Source organism: Anopheles arabiensis, chromosome 3 (genome assembly GCF_016920715.1).
Source record: "Anopheles arabiensis isolate DONGOLA chromosome 3, AaraD3, whole genome shotgun sequence".
In the NCBI taxonomy this organism is placed as follows: Eukaryota; Metazoa; Arthropoda; class Insecta; order Diptera; family Culicidae; genus Anopheles; species Anopheles arabiensis.
This window is the reverse complement of record NC_053518.1, coordinates 9,816,938-9,837,189: the sequence shown is the minus strand read 5'-3', so window position 1 is coordinate 9,837,189 and position 20,252 is coordinate 9,816,938. Positions and strand designations below refer to the sequence as shown.

At 45.9% G+C, this 20,252-nt stretch overlaps 1 protein-coding gene across 1 annotated transcript in view; it reads left to right on the top strand.

Moving 5' to 3' along the window:
- The window catches only part of LOC120900346 (kinesin-like protein CG14535), a 125,433-nt gene that overhangs the window by 91,182 nt on the left and 13,999 nt on the right, over positions 1-20,252 (top strand). The window contains exons 7-9 of the mRNA XM_040307209.1: positions 12,362-12,619; positions 14,723-14,816; positions 16,744-16,950. Coding sequence (XP_040163143.1) covers positions 12,362-12,619; positions 14,723-14,816; positions 16,744-16,950 — 559 coding nt within the window. The remainder of the gene's footprint in view (positions 1-12,361; positions 12,620-14,722; positions 14,817-16,743; positions 16,951-20,252) is intronic.

Genomic DNA, 20,252 nt, shown 5'->3' with positions numbered 1-20,252 from the left:
AAACAATGCTTTTGTTATGCTTTGTTTTAAAGTGATGCATTCTACCTGTCACAAACATTTGCTAACTTGAGTTTAGCTTCTTTTTTCTTCTTCTCAAAACACTTGTGAGCCACTTTATACCTAACACGATAATACGCATCCACTTTCCGCGAATCGCTCTCCATGCCGCTGAGAAGGTGGAAGAAGAAGAGGTAGCTGGGGAGAGGAAAAACTTTTGCTTTCTCCCGATAACAAAACAACGCACTCACCCAAACCCGATACGCTTTTTAGTCCCCATCAAAATGACAGCCACCGAAATTGAGCACCGAGAGACACACACACACACGTGTGACATTTTCCGAACAATTTTCCTGCTCCACTCCGCTCCCCGCACGGAACCACTTACTCCGTTTGCGCTACTGTTGTTGCCTTGCCAGCTAGCGGTTTCACCACGGTTGAGTATCCGAGCTGATTGACGACGTACATTATTCCAATTGTCACACTTAATCCGACCGGTTGGAAATCGATGGAAAGAAGCAGAACCTTCCCGGCGCGTTCGTTCGGTACCGTGTCCCATCGCGCGACGGGGTGAAGCGAAAGATGGCGAAACCCGTTGAGCATAAACTCCCGAGCACAAACGGAATGCGAAAGTGCGGATTTAGTGTGTTCCCGTGTGTGTGTGTCAGCGACGACGGTAAGCTTTTCCTGCGCGAATGTACCGTGTCGTTGCAATGGGAGGACATTTTCGCTGTTTTCCTTCCGCTGGTGGCAAGCCAAAGCCAAAGCCGCATGGTCGGTGTACCCGCTCTGGTTGCTCACTCGCTCCCGTCAACATTTATACGCCACCGAGGACAAATGTGTTTTTGTGTACGATACGCTGCACGGGGGACGGTGTGTTGTCAAGCGACTGCGAAAGTCGGGAATTAAATGGAGGCGAAAAGTCTCTCGACTTTGCACTTCTCTTACCGTTCCGCGTGCGCTCGTCCCGCGAGCGAGATAACGATGACACTTTGGGAAAGTAGCATTTGCACCGCCGCTGCTGGAAGCGAATTGGTTCGCCGAATGGTGGTGTGCATGAATGGATTCGTATATCACTTTCTTCGTGCGCAATGTATGTGTGTGTATGTGTTTTGTGTGGCAAAGTGTGGCCGGCGGGCTGAAAACGGTGCCGTGTTGCCCACAAGTGAGTGCAAATATGTGCTGTGTGAAATGTTGTCTGGCGTAGCGGTACGTACAGTTAAGGTATCACTGTCTTCGGTCTGAGTGCGGTTAGTCTCTTTGCAAAACTATTCAAAAAGTTTTCAAGAGCGCAAATTGTGCTCAATCGCTACAATTGCGCTGTTAACGTTTGCTATTAACGAAAAATACCTCTGCAAGAGAGAGGGGTTTCAAACCATTGTATTGAAATAATAGCACTATTGCCATTTTTTAACGCTTAAAGCTATGCAATATCGTGTTCTTTTAAGGCTTATTAGACTAGATTCAATACCTTAATAGTTATCTTAATCAAAGCCACTTACTTTTCTTGTTAAACATATTTGCTTACTGTTCTAATCATCATAAGATTTTTTGCAATACTTCTCTCAACAACGTTGACGCTCCTTCAACAACTATCGTATTCTGTAGCAACCACTCGGAAAAATGACGCACGCTTAGGCACATTGTTAGTGTTAGTCACCCTCCACAAAACGTATGCAAATCCACCACCAAAGCTGCCATAAGATTCGTTCCACAAACTCAGGCGCAGGATTATTCAAATGTCTCACACCACGCCTTGTTGTTCTTCATGTCAGCCAGTGGCAAGACAGAAGCAGCAGCGTCTTAAGCAGTCAAAAACTTCACTCCCAATCTCACGCCACCGCGGGGTTGAGTGCGACATATGAACGTCAGCTTCCCAGCTCTCAGACAATTAGATATGACACTGTTTACATTCTCAAGCACTATTTATTCCCGTAATTGAGTGCAAACAGATCGACGATAAGACACCGTGCCGGGGCATTCTTCGCAGTCGTTGGGGTGGTGAAACGACGAAATCTTTGGACAGATTTCATGCGTTTTTGACTGTACGCGTACGCGTCATTCCTTTTGCCGGGCTGGGTATTATTTCACCGGTTGAGAGTTTGCGTTTTCACAAGACAGAAGACAGAGTGCAAAACAATTCAAGACGAACTTGTCTCCTCGCAGGTGAAGGTGTCTTGAGCGTAATTCCTTACTTAACAGCAATAATTCCCTATTCGCCCCACCGGATGCTTTCTGTGATTATCATCCGCCACCGCCATCACCACCAGCAGGAGCGAAAAGTTTTCCAATTCAATTTCGGGGTTTTTGAATTTGCTGCTACATTCCAACCGTCGGAGGAGTGTGGGCACAGTGTACAATCCTGTCAACCGCGTGACACAGTACGCAGTGCGAGCAACGCAGTGCTCTTTTGCCCACCGCAAAGGTTCGCTGCCGCGTCCCGAAAAATTGCCCCCACCGGAAAAGGGAAATTAATTAGAAATAATTTATGGCCATATTTGTGTGTGCTAGGGGCGGCTCCTTCCACCGGCTAACAGGCTGCCCACTCTTTTACACTGTTGTATCTAGTCCTGCAGGAGCTCTGGACACAAAACAACAACACCACTCCAGGATGGGATGGACGCGTCGTGTGCGGGGAGAAATATAAAATTTTACGACTATTCACGTCATGCATCATGAACACAATAAATCCTGGCCAGTGTATTTGCTTAATTAAACTTGAGCACTTACTAATTCCGTCGCATTTTCCATCGAACCAGCGTTACCAGGGGTTGGGTACGACACCGCACAAGTCATCGGAGGGCGATGATGACGCACACAGCGAGGGCCCACCACCGAACGACGGGAAAGCAAAAGTTTGAAGCTGAAAACTCACCCGACGATAGCTCCAACTTCCACTAACTGGGAGGAAAATTCAACGTTTCAAGACTCAAACGCTTTCCTGGGATTACTGCACGTCAAATGTGACGTTTTGCGTTTTGCGGCACTGGGGCTCGGTACGGTTTGGAAACAATCTCGCACCACTCCCCCTTGAACACGGTGCGGGTCAGAATTTAAAAATTCATTATCTTGGATGACGGACTTTTCCTGCAAATCATCATCATCGTCCGTCCAGCACCAGTTCGTGTACTTGTTTACGAAACATTAAGCAACTGGGTCGGTGGTGGTCGGTCCTTTTAGCACATTTGATTGGCTAGCTCAGTCCAGCCGAGTGGGTTTGTTTCTTCTTAATGTTTATACAGGTTTATCATTAGGAACGTTTTGAGTAGGAAAGTTTCCGCAGACCGTTCCCGGACGAAAAACCCTTTCATCAAAATCTAATCCAGCTGCTATAAAAGAAAAAAGGTACCTTTATCAGGCCTAGAATGATTTACTTTTGAAATGCTGTTGTAGGGATTTAACAAGTTTAAAACGTTCCTTAAGAAATATATTTTGTATAAATATTGCATACTTTTAGGAGTTTTCACTGAAATTTAGTCAACATTATTTTAAACCGCCTAAATTTATGCAATAATACGTTTTAAACAGTTCATACGGCTCTTTCTACAATATACTCACCTGAGTTATTCCGCCCAAGCTCAAAACTACGCTCTATTGCTATCCCTTTTCCAGTTGTACAAATTCAACTCTGATCCTAACAAAATATTCAACCATCAACTCGAAACTACGGTTGCATCCTTTTTCCATTTCCCAGCCCGTGCGAGGTACGGTTTTACCTTGCTCATCTCATCAAGGACGCACCCGAAAGCAGTGAATACCTTTTCTTTATCCTTCCATGCGCTTCCCTTTTGGTTCAGCATCCCCGGAAGAGTATACCCGACTTACTAGAACGTGCCTCAAGTAGCGACCTACCCGGCACGGCCAAATGATAAACTTTCAAGACAAAAATCCTTCAAAGTTTTCAAGTTCTATGGAAGATTTTTCCGATTCAAGAATATAAATACAAAATGCTTCAAAACTATGCTCGAATCTTAAGGGCGGGGCGGCATTCTTCATTAAATCAGCCTCGACTGTGGAAAGGTAAAGTTTTGCGACTTAAGGTGCCCCCCCCTTTCTGCAAGAATGCTCATCTCAGCTGCCGCTAACCCCTAACCGGACGAGTTTCATGCACGATTATCTTCTTTAGTGAAGTTGGTGAACAAATGGTTCAATTCTCCTTTTCATTTATTCATCGATTTGGATCATTAGCATTCTTTATTCCCCGCTCACCACAAACAAGTGCGGTGCTGAGTGTATACGGAACCCAGCGTCACCGGAGGAATTGCTCCACGGTACGCATAAAACTCATCAAAATTTCGACGATTATGCAAAATTCATGCGAATGATGCTGATGTTCCCATACGGCTTGGTTCAACGATCTGATTTCATCACATTTTTCAAGTCGACTCTCATTCCCCCCCCCACCAGTCGATTACTGCCACGAGACTTACCTAACTCAACCTTGCTCAAGATGAAGGTAGTTCGGTACTGTTTCACCAAACCGAAAGGCGCACCCATTGATTATTTTTAGGATTTTCCCAGAGCTTCCGACCATACCCACCCGTCAACAGTGCAACGGATACGATGGCGCTCCCACATGCATGCAGCAGTAGGCAGATTCTTATCCTGTGTTTTTCTGAACGGGTGCCGAGCGAAGCGCCCGAAAAACAGATGATTCAGCCTGCCGCAGCATGGGAAATAGCAGCCATCTAACAGATCTCGATTGTGCCTGGTTCCATTATCCTGTTACACACGCATCAGGGCACACGTGAGTCTTCCGATGGGCAGGGTGCGGACGCAGAGTCAGAGGAGACGTTCTGCGGCATTTAGGTTCTCTTTTAGCTGGGGCGGTCCTTTTCAAACACTTCCCAGCAGCTCAGCCGAACCCTGCAAGAAGACATTCTCAACGGTAAGCTGAAAGGTATTTCTCGCTTCCTATTACTTACCCGAAGGCATCCCGTTGTCTGGTCGCATATATTTTATCGGGTGAATGTGTGCGTGTGTAGGAGAATTTATCTTACCCCAAAATCGATTCCAGCCCGCCGGTGCTTCCTTTTGCATATATTTTCAATGCACCAACCATGCTTTTCCGCTTTTTTTAGGAAGCACACCCGTTTCACCCTGACCTATTGCATGGGAAGGCATGGGAATAAAATGGCTTTTCGGGCAAAAATAGAACGCGAGTGAGGCGTGCTCTACCTCCACTGAGGGCTGGGAGTAAATTCACCGTGAAATTTCGATCCCAGCCTTGCCCTCTCGCGCCAGAGTGCATAACGTTACGCGAACGGTGTGTGTTCAGGGGTGCTGTTTCCGCGGTTTGCTAGCATCCAGTAAGAAGGATTGTAAATTTACCTATTCACTTCTTGTTTCCGCTCTTTATTCAACCGGGCAAGCATAGTCAATAAGCCCTGCTGTCTAGCCTGTATTGCATACATTTAGGCGTCTATTGGATCCTGGTCACGGCATCGAAAACACAGCACACAGCAGGTAAATCCGATTGTTTACACATCTTTAGGCAGCGACAAGCGCCGGGTGGGACGAAATGTTCACACTAGCCACACAACAACGTGTGCCGATCGTGTGCTTCCCGTCACCGTTAGAGTCTTTACTGCCACGCCTCCCTCCGGTCCGGTGCAAAATGAGCAGCAAAAGGGAAGATGCTCGCCCTGCAAGACCTGCAGCGTTTGACATCGTTTAGATAAGCTGAAAATTTATATTTAAATTTCAAATTAAAGGATCCAAGCCCTCGGGCGGCTTCGAAAAAGTGACTCCATCTCACTCTCTCCCTCTCTCTCTCACTGTTGTTGGTACAACGAAACCACGAATGGTATGCCGAGCCTACGCTGCTTTTGAATTTGCAGCGTACGAAATACTCTTGATAAGATCGCTACGGGCTAATTTATACAAAAGCTACCTCGTCTCTTACTTACCTGGCAAACCGTCGCCGTCTAGGGGGGTTTCCACTGGTTGTCGTGCGTTTTCAAGGAAAATCTTTATTGTGGCTGTCACTGTTCGGTCGGTCGGGGAGCTCTGTTTGGTTGGGCTTTCTTCTCTTTTCCAAAGTTGACAATTTTGGAGCCCCCGTTTCTTTGCTTTCCCCACCGTACAAATAAACTCCACGCGCAACTTTTTGCTCTCCATCAACTTGTGTGTGTGTGTGGGGGGAGTCCAACCCAGTGTGGCGTATCGCTGCGAACGAATCGATACCGGGAGGTTGCCCAAGGCAAACATTTTGCGGTGGCGGCTCGTCTACCGGCAAGCGTGAGCGTTTTACGGCGGCACGAAATTTGATTACAACTAGCTTCAAGAGAAATGGAAAATTTTACTTTAAAAACAACATGTTTTGATTGTATTTTCTGCAGCAAATATCGCACGATTTGAAATAAGTTTTCTTTGAACGTTTTTGTCTCTAATGGCTCTAATACAAACCGGAAGATTGTTTCCAATTAGAAAACAAATATTTGTTCACTTTTTCTTTCTTTTGCCAGCAATTATTCACATATTTTCCTAATACTGTTTGCCACTAAGCGAATGTTGTTAACCTTTTCACAGGACTACACTCAAGCGGTGTCCGAGCGATAGAGCTCGTTTTCACCCTCACCGTCCGAAAACAAGCCATAAATTATGAAACTACAGTGCATAAAGTGAAAAACCAATGTGTTAAACAACTTTATCATGCCAAAACTCGAGCGGCAAACGTCCATAAGAACCACACAACATACATCATCATCCCGTCCGATCCCGTGCCGAAACTCTCTCTCTCTCTAGGGGAGCGGGTTGAAGAACTGAACTAAACAGCACGAGCTTTCAGCACGTGAACTTTGGCCATGTGTTTTAATTATTATTTATGATTTCACTTTAGCAATAATAGACGAAACTTACTCATTCACCAGGCAAGCAAGTGAGCGTGCACGCAGGATGCCGTCGATTCGTGCACCCGATGCACCCAACTCGAGCTGCTCCTTTGGGATGCTGGGCCCTTTTGTTCCATTTGAGTGTGTATTTCAAAGACAAAGTTATCCTTTCTAAAAAAAAAGGGGAAGACTATATCTCCTTGATGCGGTGCACCGTTCGCTTCATAAAGATCGGAAAATATTGCATCATTCGTTCGTTTCGTATCTGCTGCTGCTGCGGCAAAGCTAAGCAAAGTAACTCGCCGCAAAACTTTTACAACATCTGGCTGCTTTTCCGACCAAGGCGATGGTGCAGCACGCCTAGCAGCATGCTCTAAGAAAGCGAATCGTGTCGCTTTTGTCGGAGGTTTTTACATTATGTTTAAATATTCAAAAGCGGGGTTTTTCTGCGCTCGGTCGTAGCAGTGTTCCGTTTTCAAATTATGTTCGTTGTTTATTCAAAGTAAAATGAGACCTTCCTTTTTTTTTTGCTTGAGTTACTTCACAACCACAGGCATAACTTTTGTGAGCTTAAAAAGCTCACTTTCCGCTCTGAACAAGGTCGCTTAGTATCTGCAAGAAAGGAATATTATGAATGGTAAAGTTTTTCGTGAACGTTTTCTGGTCCTAAATGCACCGAACATTTTTAAATGAAGAAAAAAAGCTTGCACTTTGTAAAAGCTTTTCTAGACGAAAAGGATGTTCAAGAGAGAGAGTCGCCTCTCTGTGCAACGTCAGTCAGTTAAAATAGCTTATTCAACTCATACAAGATATGTCGTTGAATCCCAATGCTCAATCACTGCTACATACACACACCTGAAGCCAACGCACACAGCAGCGCAATGTTCCAATCACTCTCTCCCGAACCATGTATCGAAACTGCGAAACGGGCAACATTCCCCCGTGGCGGCAAGCGGGATACCGTCACACCAAGCAGCCAAAGGTGTGACGGTAAAGTTCGAGCCACTCATTTCAAATTAAATAAACATCAAATTAAATCTGCAACCGAGGAACGTTTTCGGGGTTGCGAAGCAGTCCTTCTTCCTTTGGCCCGGAGGACTCGTCGAGATTGTGGCAGTTTCGATTTTCTGCAAATCATGTTTCCGTTCTTCTTCGGAGAGGGGGGCGACAACCACGACACGCAACTGCCACGGTGACGCTAACGGAAAGAATCCATTACTTTAAATTTCTTTTGCTCCCATCAAAATGTGTTCAGAACGTGGCACGGTGGCACGTGCAGAGACGTGCACACACACATGTCCTGGCAAAGCGAAAGGACACCTTGTCTGCTGCCTGCTCCGCCCAAAATCCGCTCTCCCCTCCCATTTTCCTATTCCTTTTTGTAGTACACAGCCGGCCATTTCCTTTCCGAAGCTGTCACAGTGTTTCGCTTCTCTTTTTTCCTGCCCCGATCGTTGTTGTTAAGGCTTGCCCAAATGTCACTGCACTTCCAATTTGTGGTGGTTGGTTGGCCTTTTCCGGTGATAACTTTGCTTTCCCTGCCGGTGCTCACATTTGAGTGTTCCTATTCAACGACTCACGCGACAGCGCTCGAAACCACGTGTTGGAAGACAAAGTCCAGCCAGCAGCGAAACAGGCCGTCTGTGGCTGGGAAGAAATCAAATAAAGACACAGTTAAACTTTTACCAGCAACAACTGAGCAGTAAGTTTGCCCCCTTAGTAGGAAAGCGAAACAATGTGGGGAAGTTTTGTTTTTTTTTTGCTTTATCTTTGCTTTAGCGCTCTAACACTTTTCCCCTTTACAGTGAAGAAGGACACTCTATGGTGTGTTGGGAAACTTTTGTTAAAGAAAATAGAGAGGAAAGGACAAGGAAAAAGGTGTAAACGGGAATGTCTTACCACAAACACAATCGGGACGCAAACAGACCAACAAAAAAAAAGAAGAAATCTTTGAACTTTCACCAAACGTATTGTTGAACTTTAAAAACACTTCCTTTCCTTGGCGCAAGCCGTTGTGCTGGAAAGTGCTTCAATTTGGTTAACTGGAAACTTTCTAAACGAATCAGAAAAGAAATACTTAAAAGAAACCCCGCAAACAGGAGTTTCACTAGAGTTAGTATGAAGTGGTAAGGGTGGAAATGAACATAAAAAATCTCAGACACTCACTGAATTTACTGACGGCTCAAAGGCGCATTCCAGCGAAGCCGAACCACCCCCGGGAGCTGACTCAATTTGACGCATTAAATTTCATTACATGAAACCGAATTCCTTCCATCCTTCCCATCGGTTAAGGCTCCCTAGCACTGTACTGGGGTCAAATCTCGATTAATTAATCGATCACCAACCACGTCCAGTATTGATTTTCACCCAACGGCATCTCGGCAGGCAGCGAGCAGAAAGAGAAGAGGAAAAAACACCCCACACATTGATGACCTCATTGAAAAATGCATTCCAGCAATTCCGACGGAATGGGGCAAAACACGAAGGGCGATGTGTTTGCTTCCTTCTATCCCAGCTCCAGGAATCATCCATGAACTCAAACGCTTCCAAGAGCAACAAGGCAGCAGCATAGTCTTAATAGTCGTGGGGAAAAATAATACTTACGGCGCTGTTCGCGTGCCTCGACGCGAGGGGTTCGGAACATTAGGCTTTTAGGGGCCTCTTCGAGGCATGAATGAAGGGTCGGTTTTGGGTGGAATTTCCTTTCGAGAGTGCATTTATTAGGCGAATAACTATCCCTTTTCGAACGGAGGGTGTCTTTGAACGTTCGGCAAGATTGATCGGAATTAGGGCTTTAGGGAAGTTCCGTATCCTTCGCCCCGGCTGTAGTAAAGGGAAACCCACAAAGTTAATTGAATTTAGTTAATTATGTGTGGACAAATCAATCTATTTCGGGAGCCAGGATCGCCGCGGTGGCTGCGTGTCCTTTCCCCTGTAATGGAATGTGTGCCTGTGTCTGTTGGGAAATATGTCTAGTGTTGTTCATATAACAGATAGTAACGTGTTCGATGTGAGCAATATTTTCCACCCGGGACTGTTTCAACTCGACCTGGAAGTTATCTTTCCAGCTTGTTACACCCAACGCAAGACAGGCTTCGGTTTAGTCTAGCCTTTTTTCTCTCTCTCTCTCTCTCTCTCTCTCTCTCTCTCTCTCTCTCTCTCTCTCTCTCTCTCTCTCAGCAAGACTTGTCCGCAAAACAAATGACATGAAAAATATCACCCGATCATGCAATGACAACGGTAGCACAGCCTTTTTGCTAAACGCTTGGTGGTGATAGATTTTTACGGTTCGGTAAATCAATTGCCAGTTACATCCCCTTGAATCCGACGACAATGCCAACGGCAGTGGAAAACAGCAACAAAGGGCTCGTTTTATCTTATTAAGACACGACTCATTTTTTTCTAGTTAGCTTCCACGGAGCCGATTCTTTGTGGGGCCGTTCTAGTAGGATCGATTGAGACGTGTTGCTTTCAATGGGGAAATTGAGTAAAAACAATTCCACCAGAAGTTTGGACAGTCGCCAAACCACCGCTGCCACATTGGAAAGCAAAAGCATGGTGAAAATATCGATCCAGACTGGCTGAGACTGTTTTTAATACGGGTCAGGATTCGCTCCCGTCTCGCCGCAAATCACCTGTATCACACGCAAACACTCAGCCCGCCCCACAATCACGAGCGAGAGAGAGAGAGTGACATTAAATTATAGCCATTCATATGTAAACACTCTCTCGTAAACGTAACGACCATAAACACGGCCGTAAACAAAGACCCATAAAATGGTTTGTGGAACGATTTTTCTTTCACTAACATTAACGATGGCGCCAGTTGATCAGCGAAGTAGTGTTTTTTTATGCGTGTAATCCTACCATCGCAAGCACATTAAGTGAAATAAAATCCACCATTTCATGCTTCCAGCTTTCCAGCTAATAAACGGGACCAAAGGTTGGGAAGATTTAATAGGACTTTCGCGCGCATATTAAACACCTTGCACCGTGGAGAGAAGAAATGAACGAAACCAAAAAAAAAGGAACAGTCTTACACATCCTTTTGTTGGTGCGGGTAATGACAACGCCACTTGCTGGCTGGCTGACTGGCAGGCACAATCAGTCAGGTGGTATTTATAAAATCATAATCATAAAGCATATGCATAATTACACCCAACACGCCATGTTGCGGCTGTCGGGGTTCTGTGGGGGTTCCGAACTCTGGTGGCACATTTTATTGCAACTACACAGACAGCTGATTTGCTTTGCGATAATGAAAGTTGAGGAGATTTTGAATCAACAGTGATGGAAGCGTGTTTGGCGTGATTCGTGCTGTTGTGTAATTGTTGTGTGGTTAGGTTACATCAGCTGGTAGCAATCTGTAGCACAAATGTACACATAATCTTGTAGGATTTAATCTAAATTGGAATATAGTTGTTGTTCGCCTAAATGTATGCACAATTTTTAATCTTTATTTTATTTCATTATATTTTATTTTTACTTTTTAGATTTTAACCAAAAATAAATTAAAGATTTCACGAAATCGAAATCAAAAACTAACGATAGTTATAATATCTATTTACGCAGTTTGTTAAATAAAAACAACTCCCTGTGCAAGAATTATACGGTAAATTGCATAGCTGCAGGCGCTTAATATTTATTATTTCTTTTTTCTCTAGTTCTTCCCAATAGTATTCTCATTCTCGACGAGACCCGAAAAACTGTCGCACCACTTACAACCACTCTAACACTTTTGCTGCGTCGACAAATACATTATCTCTTTAGCGGGTGTAAAACCGGTTACCCAGTCACGGCCATAAATATCGACTAAAGTGGTTATTTTTCATTACCAAACCACACTCACTTTGCACTCCCTGTGTGTATTTGTGTGATGGCCGTGTCCGTATAAACGCCCCCTTTTTAACGTTAGTCTCGCCTATCGCCCTTTGTCCCCTTTTGTGCCTTTTGTGTGCAAACCAAAAAAGGGAAAATATGGCAGTAAAATCATTTCCCAGAAAGCAATCGGGCAAAGGCAATGCTCGCACCGAGCTGACCAGTAGTCCCCGACCGGGCTAGGTCTCCTGCTGATGGTTCTAAATAAATAAACTGTCACCGATTGGACCCTTCCCTAGGGGTGGCGGTCGAACTTTCCTTGCCCACTTGCTCGTAGGTGACATTAATCGTATAACATTTTAATTCGTTAGCTCACATGCAGGGCTGGGAAGGGCTGGGCTAGGCGTCGCCAGCGCTGGTACGGTTTCCCAAGCTACTTGATACAGAAAGTAGCACACCCACTCCACTCCATCAACCCGACCCGATCCCTTTTGCCTTAAGCAACGTTTCACTCTCGAATTTTCCTACTCATTGTCCCTCTTATTATGCGCCAGTGTAAGGGCTAATCCCGCTCCTCCGAAATCCAAAAGAACACGCACACCCTTCACATACACACACCCGCACAGCATAAGTGCTTTTGCTCTTCCCTTGTGCAACATTCTCACTTCCATTTGTGTCTGTTTTTTCTGTGCCTTTCCCGTTCTCTCCCGCAGGTCAAAGTCATGCTCCGAGTGTCCGATGACCCACCGAGGCAGCAAGCCGGCGAACAGCAGGACCAGTCGTCGGTGCCAGCCGCCACCACATCGAGCAACACTCCGCCCACCTACCTGACCGTGGACAAGAAGAAGCGTCAGGTGACGCTGACCGAGACGCACAGCAGCGCAACGATGGCCCCGTCCGAGCGCGGCCCGATGGTGTCCGCACCGAAAATGTTTGCATTCGATGCATTATTTACGACCGAGGATTCGCAGGTATGTAGCATGGGTTGATTCAGAACAGTTGTCGTGTGCATCGGTGCAGTCTATCAGAACCCGGACAGAAGGAATCTAATCAACTAATCAAGCAGTGCTCGCTGGTTGTCGTGTACAAAGGAGTGGTACGGTTGATGTACACTCCTTTGCAAGATTGAAGCAACACAGGCGCAACAAAGCAGTGACATTGAGCAATTGGAATGCTAAGATTGCATTGAACCACTCTGTGGATTATTGTCTGTTTGAAATGTTTGGAATTCAATTTTAGTCTCTAACAATGCGCCTAAAGGTATGCCATCATGATTTCAAAATTACTTCGACACACTATTAAACTCCTTAAGTTATGCTAACTTCATTTCAATGTCGTTACAACAAAATAAGAAGTCCTTAAATTTGGAAATTGATCGCATCAACAAGCTGTAAGTTTTTTTTAATATCCAAACGCCTAAAAAACCCTCGTACTCCTGCCAACTTTGTGCACACAACTGTGCCAATGTTTGCGCCGTAACAACCAAACACAGCTTGTTCTCTTCCAGCTCATTTGAGCAGCGCTACAAACCCACACGGCCCATCGCTCTAATGTTCTTACCAATGCTTAACGATATTCAATCAAGTCAACCCCCGTCCTGACCGGGCCACAGGACTGGGTACCGGACGGTTGGATGTGCCAGGCGAATGTCCATGACCACATCACCGGTTTACTTATGGTGCATAATTGATGTGCCCACTGATCACACCTCGGCAAAGTTAATGGGCTGTAAACTGCACGGGCCCTGAAACGCTGGTTCGGTTTCACCCTCGCTCAGGCTGGAAAGGCGAAAGCACTCCTCCCCCAGAATTTCTGGCAAAACGAAGGTAAACCTTTTTTCGGGAAAACTGCGAATCCCCTCTCTCGAGGACGCGTTTATCAAACACACACACACTGTCGCAGCTAGTTGACCGACCAGATTGTTCCCAGTGAGGGTGATGGCGATGCGTACGATTTGAGATATTATTTAAAGCGTAATCGAGTGCGGGTCATAAAATATTCGCTCCATGTTTGAATTCGGCACACTTTGCCGCCGTTACCGTCCATTAACGCTGTCAAAACAGTTCAACTTGTGCATCGATTCGGCCTCGGGGCGAAAAATGGTTTCTGGGGTTGCTTCCCGTGCCTGAGATTGGGATGATTCTGAGGGGCGAATGGCGTACGGTGATGTAATCGATAAGTCATGTTTTTCAAGCAGAAATTTTATGACCTTCTTGATGCAACCATCAATAGCAAGGAGTTGTTTTTTAGGGTTTCAATGTAGACTAAAAAAGGGCGTTGTACTATACTATCGGCAATGATCGGCGTGATTCTGCCATGTGTGTTGCATACATCTGGGCGTTGATATCAACGCATCGTAAAATTTACTTTAATCTGCAGAAAATTACCTAAAGTATCAGTCTTAAAGGAGAAAATTGCCACCATATGGTCTTTTCTTCAGCATGTTCGTCACCCCGTAACAAGACTGGCAACGGAAAAATCCCTCCTACTTCAGAAGACGACCGGCCGAACTCCTCACAAGCTTTCAAGCGCCATATCGCGCTTACAATCTGCTGCACATCGACGGAACGACCCAACCACCGTTTGCCCTTTATCATCGTCTTCCGCCCGCAGCCCGCAGCCCGAAATATGATAATAACGAGCGAAGGTGACAAAAAGTTGGCTAATGAAAAACGTGATCTTAATACAAAATGCCATCGACAGGCTTTAGCGGGTATATTCCGTCCGGCTGGAGTGAAACCGAACACCTTCGAACCATCGCAGCAAGGTGCTCGGGAGCTCGATCTAACGGTGTTAATTTAGGGGTTGAAGAAGGAAGCAAGGGGTGTGTTGGTTGACAAACTTTCCAACGGCGATTGCATCGACCGAATGGGTGTGAGAATATTGAACACGGCGGTTTCAGGCGACGGCCAGGAGCATTCGTAATATTTCAGGGATTAAACTGAAAGCCATAATCCGACCGATTTCTGATAGTGATGCACTAAACTAAAGCACACAAATCTATTTCATTGCTTTTAACAATCATTTTCATACTCTCTCACTCTCGCTCTCTCTCTCTGTTCGTCTACTTGCAGCAAGATATTTGCGGAACGGCCCTTTCCGAGGTGATACCAGCCGTGCTGGAAGGATCGGATGGATGTCTTCTGTCCCTCGGCTACCCAGGAGCAGGTGTGTTTGCGGGGCTGCATTTCAGTAGTGCTGCTGTTTATGTTCTGTACTTTTCTCTGGAAGATATAAAATTTTACCACTCAAAACAACACCTGACAGTGGACATAAGACTAGTAGCTGCACGATCAATCAAGACCCCATGCCCAACCAGGCCGGTGTAAACTTACGCCCCGATAATCCCGCTTACGACCGTTTACCTTCCAGCCAAAACTACTTACAACTTGTCTGTGAACTGTGGACGTGTAAACGGCTTAACAATTTCATTACAAAGTAATACAACATCTGCTACTGCTGCACCAATCTGTACCGAGCACACGACGGCACAGTGCTGCCTGTCTGTGGCAAGATCGGTCCGTGCATCCCCACAGGTGCATCTGTTTCCCAGTGCACCGCTCAAATCTTCACCACGCACAGACCGTTCTGTAGACTGTGGAGATTTGGGCAAGCGAGATGGCAAAAAAAAAAGTGAACCAAACTTACCCTTTACAACCGGGGGAGGCTTCTGTGTCGTCTCCTGTTCACTGCATCACTGTTGACACTTTGCGCAATGGTGTCTCCGTGTGCTGTTATGATTGTACCCTTGCCGTTTCCCGCCACCGTGTCAAACGAGATTGTTCCAAAGTGGACAAAGTTTAATCGCAAAGTTTCGTCAAACGTCCGCCCGCAACGCCCTGCACCGGCATGCGGGTCCCCTTTGGCTCGCCACGGCCTTTCGTTCGAACCGGACCACAAACGAGCCCTTTATTCGCCCTAAAGGCAAATGGGGAAAAAACGGCACAGTCCGTGCGCGTATGCAACATGCAAAAACCTTCCGCACAAAGTTTCACTCGCGGGATGGTTTTATTTTATTTTTTTTATTCGTGCTTCTTCTAGCATTCTTTTGTACAACATTTTTGCCCGTTTCTCCCTGCCCAGTCTTGGAGCTTATTTCTCTTTTTAATTCGAAAGTTTTGTCACAGCTGCCGTTACACTTGTACTTGCTAGCGCGACAGCGTCCCAAAAATGCCTTTTTTCTTTCATGTTTTTTTTTGTTTGATTCTGCTCCTGCGTCTCTACAGAAGAAAGCAACAAAGCGCAATGGTGTGCGGAACAAAATTTATTCCACTTTCACTGCACAAGATAAATCGCTTGCAGCATCTCACTCCAGGAAAAAAGAAAAGCGACACAAACCCGAATGAAACAAAACCCCCCCTCGTTTGCCTGCATCATAACGGTGTGGCCTCGGCCTCACGCAGGAGTAGGCTAAATTTAAAAGGGATGTCAATATATCGCTTCTGGAAAAAAGAGGAAACAAAAGCACATGGCCCAATAGATCGAACGAACAGCCGTCTAACCCAGCGAACTGGATTGGGGAGGAATGGTTGTTTGTTCGCTTTTATTGCATTTGCAAGTTTTCGTTTTTGGGAATGCGAGTTTGAGGTGAAAGCGACATCCCTTCGCTGGCGGGCGTACATTTTGTGCGTCGTGCTTGTTTTCGGTATGTTTTTTACTCTTTTTTTCGTTCTCACGTGTCCTTAGATGTCGCCTCTAAGCCTAAGGGCGGCTGATAACGTCGGCTGGACGAGAATTATGTGACCGACGTGGTGTCACGTTGCTATGGATGTATCTTCCTTTCCGTATGGTTTTTGTTTGTATTTTGATTTGAATTGTAAATACCAAATGTTTCTCCTATACAGTTGCATATTGGTTCAGAATTCAGAATTTTTAGAGATATTTAACTTAAAACGACGACTTTAACAGACTTTCAACAATAATGAGCCTAACTGACGCCTATTTGACATCAACACAGCAGCGCCATCTGCGGGCAAATTCACTCCATTTCAACGCTCAATAAACATGTCCTGAAGCAAATGTAACCTGCACAAAGTGCACATCGCTCGTACAAAGGTAATCACAATAATCCATTTCCCGTCTGTATGTTCCCCAGGTCAATCACGCACCATGTTCGGCACGGTGACGTCTCCCCCGGGAGATCTCGGCGCGATACCGTGCGCCATCTCGTGGCTGTACAAGGGCATTAATGAGAAACGTCAAAAATCGGGCGCCCGCTTTTCCGTGCGCGTCAGTGCGCTCGGCGTGAACGCGACCAAGCCGGGCTCATCCTCGAGGGATCTGCTAGCCGGACATGCGACAGGTAATTAATCACTTATTCCCCCATCCAGTCACTTCCTGCTTCGTCACATCATCCATATGTTACTGGCGGGGGAGTTGATGGACCAACCGGCACAAAAACAAAGCAAATGGCTCGAAAGCTTACAAGCCGGGCTTAATATGCCTTCACTCACGCCTACAGAAACGCATAGGCTTCGACATAGCTCGGGTATTGCATCCAGGCAAGTCCAGCAGGCTCGTTTTTTTCACACCATCCATTGGAGTACTATTTTTCATTCTGGTCGACACGTGCTTCATCAAACAGAGTGTGAACCTTTCTACATATTAGCAGAAAAAATTACACTCCCCACCTAGCACCTACACCATATCATACTCCATCATACACAGTGCAAACAGTGTATGATACTTGTTTTACATTTATTATCACCCCCACCATACAAACTGCTGGACATAATCGTCCTTTGATGGGTAATTTATTCATCGACGACCACTGGTGGTGGTGGAGCGGATCAGCATGGAGTTTACAGTGTCGCTGACAGGCTTGTCATAATAAAATTCACTGCTGGGAGTATATCAATAGTGTACCAACGTAGCGTGGTGTAATCCTCTTATGGCACATGAGCCTTAATGTCATCAAAAGCCAATCAAGATAATAAATGTCCGATAAAGCTTTGTGACCCGACGATACGTTGCTTGTTCCAGAGAGGCCTTTGATATAGATCTGGAAAAAGAGATCTGACAAGAGATCTGGCCTAGGGCAGGTCATGTCAAGTGTACTCCAGAGGGTAATATTCTAACTATCAAAGATACTCTTTATGAAATCAATAAAAAAGGAGGAATAAAAGCAACAAAACACTACACCCGGTACTTCAACTCCAAATCCGCAAGCATTGTGAAGAACCCTTTGGTCGAAAACTACAACCCTTCCCAAACAACCCTAGAATGCTGCCAATAACGTATTACATGTCTGTGGCATGTAGACAATTTTGCATTTGTCCGAAATGTGACACCGGGAATGCACGACAGCTCGGGCTAAACCGTTGACAAATTGTTAGCCCTTCTGTGTCTTTCCATTGCTCCCTCCCCCTCACAGACGCTCAGAGAGAAAGAGAGGGCTCTTCTGCAGTTACACTACACAAAACGAGCTACAATGTACCCTTGTAACCGGAAACATCCAGCTCCAAAAAGCGCCCCAAAACCTGGTGCTTGTTTTTGTTTTCTATGTATGTAGTTAAATTTTATATTTCACTTGCTGCCCTTTCCCGTGAAAGAAAAACACCGCCGTGCTGTGTAAACCGATGCAGCTGATGAGTTTTGGGTGACTTGTGCGTCCTCCCCCAACCATATCACGCCACATGCTAGCACCCAGCAGTAGTACCCAGTGTTGTCAATTTTTGACACAAACACACCGAAAATGAACGGTCGAAAAATATGACGACCCAGCACAACACCCAAATGAACTGGATCGCTTCATGTGCTGTTGGGCCATCGACTGACATGCTCAGCTGTTGGGTTCATGTTGCTATGACGAGAAAAAAAAACTGTGACACACACACCGGCCGGACAACCTTCTCGTACTGTCTGGGCTATCCGTCCCCTTGTCCCGGGGTTTTTATCTGTGTCGTCACAGTCATGCGAGGATAACATGAAACACACCCCTTTGCAGCTGACTTCCGAACAGCCGAACAGCCATCGCAGCACAGACTACGCACTCCCAGTGTTTCCACACCCGCGATGGGATGGGATTTGGGGAAGTAATTGAAGGAAAGTGTATGGCATTCACACGACATTCATCCCGCATCGATAGAACAACGAGCGGTGGTGTACGTTAAAACCGCCCGACACTGAGAGGAGTCAACCACTCATTGGATTAGTGACAACTCTCCGGCTCGGCTCGGGGAAGCAAAAACACATGCCAATAGGAGTGACCGAATGCACACACACCAACGGTGGCCAGATAAAAGTGAATTTTCATGTATCCTGTTAATCATAGCCGAGGAGGATGGGAAGACTTTCATTCAGAATTGTCCCCACTGTTCGTTAGGGTTGTGCTTAATGTGCAGAGAAGCACGTAGAGGTATGGGATTTACTGTTGCAAACACATGGCATTCCAAAACAAGGAGAACTTTAAGTAAAATGACCTAGAAACAGGGAATTAGTATATTTCTTTAATTTTCATGAACCTCCAGGTAAGGTCCTCATGACATATGATTTCATAAATACTTTATCAAGCCGCGGTTTGCTCCCTTTCGCAGAGAGTAAAGCTCTAGCTAAATTGCTCCTCCTTTATTCTGTCCTTCAATTCACCAAAAATTGCTCCGAAAGGAAAATGTAATTCCGTTTTCCGGCAAGATAAAGCGCAACCTTTGCGCACCCAACTTTGCGCCATCTGTGCCCTGTGGGAGGTGGAGAAAAACGGAGAAATATCTTTACCTGCGCTCCGTGAGATGAAAAACTGCATTCAGAAAACTAATGCATACGAGAGTGTGCTTGTGTGTGTGGTTGTAGCACAAAGTAAGGCCAAAGCGAATAACACAACCCCCGGCTGGCTTGCAATATGCCCCCGGGCTGGAAGATTAAAAGTTTTTAATTCCAAAGCCAAGGGATTTTTTTTCTCTCTCGTTGCTCCTTTGCTTCTCCCGGGGCATCCCGCAAAACCCGGGACGGAGGAAGTTAAATCGAATCCTGCACCGGTCTGCACGGTCTGTGCATTGGACACACGAGCTTTTCTTTCCTCTCCCTCTCCTTTTATCTCTCTCTCTCTCTCTTTTTCCCGCTGCCCTTGCATGGAGGAAAAAGTTTCGTTATTTTCAATTAGTTCGCTTTTCTCTCAAGACTAAATACTTTAAGCTGACCGGGGCTGGGCTGCTCTGTAGACGGGGCTGGAACAGTTGCTGCTGCTGCTGCTGCCGGTGCTGCGGTAAACAGCAGTTTCCGTTGTACGTGGTGCCACACTAAGCTTGGTTCGCCAGGGTGGGTTTTACCCGAGCGCCCAACCCCGTCCCTAGCACACCGGGTGCAGCTCATTAGTGGTAGCACGATTGAGGCACATGATTTAGTTTGCTGTTTGCTGCGGGGAAATTAAATTTTCCGCTCGCTTTGTACAGCGCGCGCCCCGGCGGGCGCGTGGTTTAAAAACGCCAACAGCAGGCCAGAGGGGAGTGGTATTGGCTACTACTACTGCTTTAATTGGAAGCAGGCAGTTAAAGTGATAACTGCTTTAAAATGTTTTATCCAATAGTGGCAATAATACTTGATTCTGGAAATGGTTATACATTGAGACGTTAGGTTTCATGTTGCTTATTGATACTGTTCCTGCGGGTG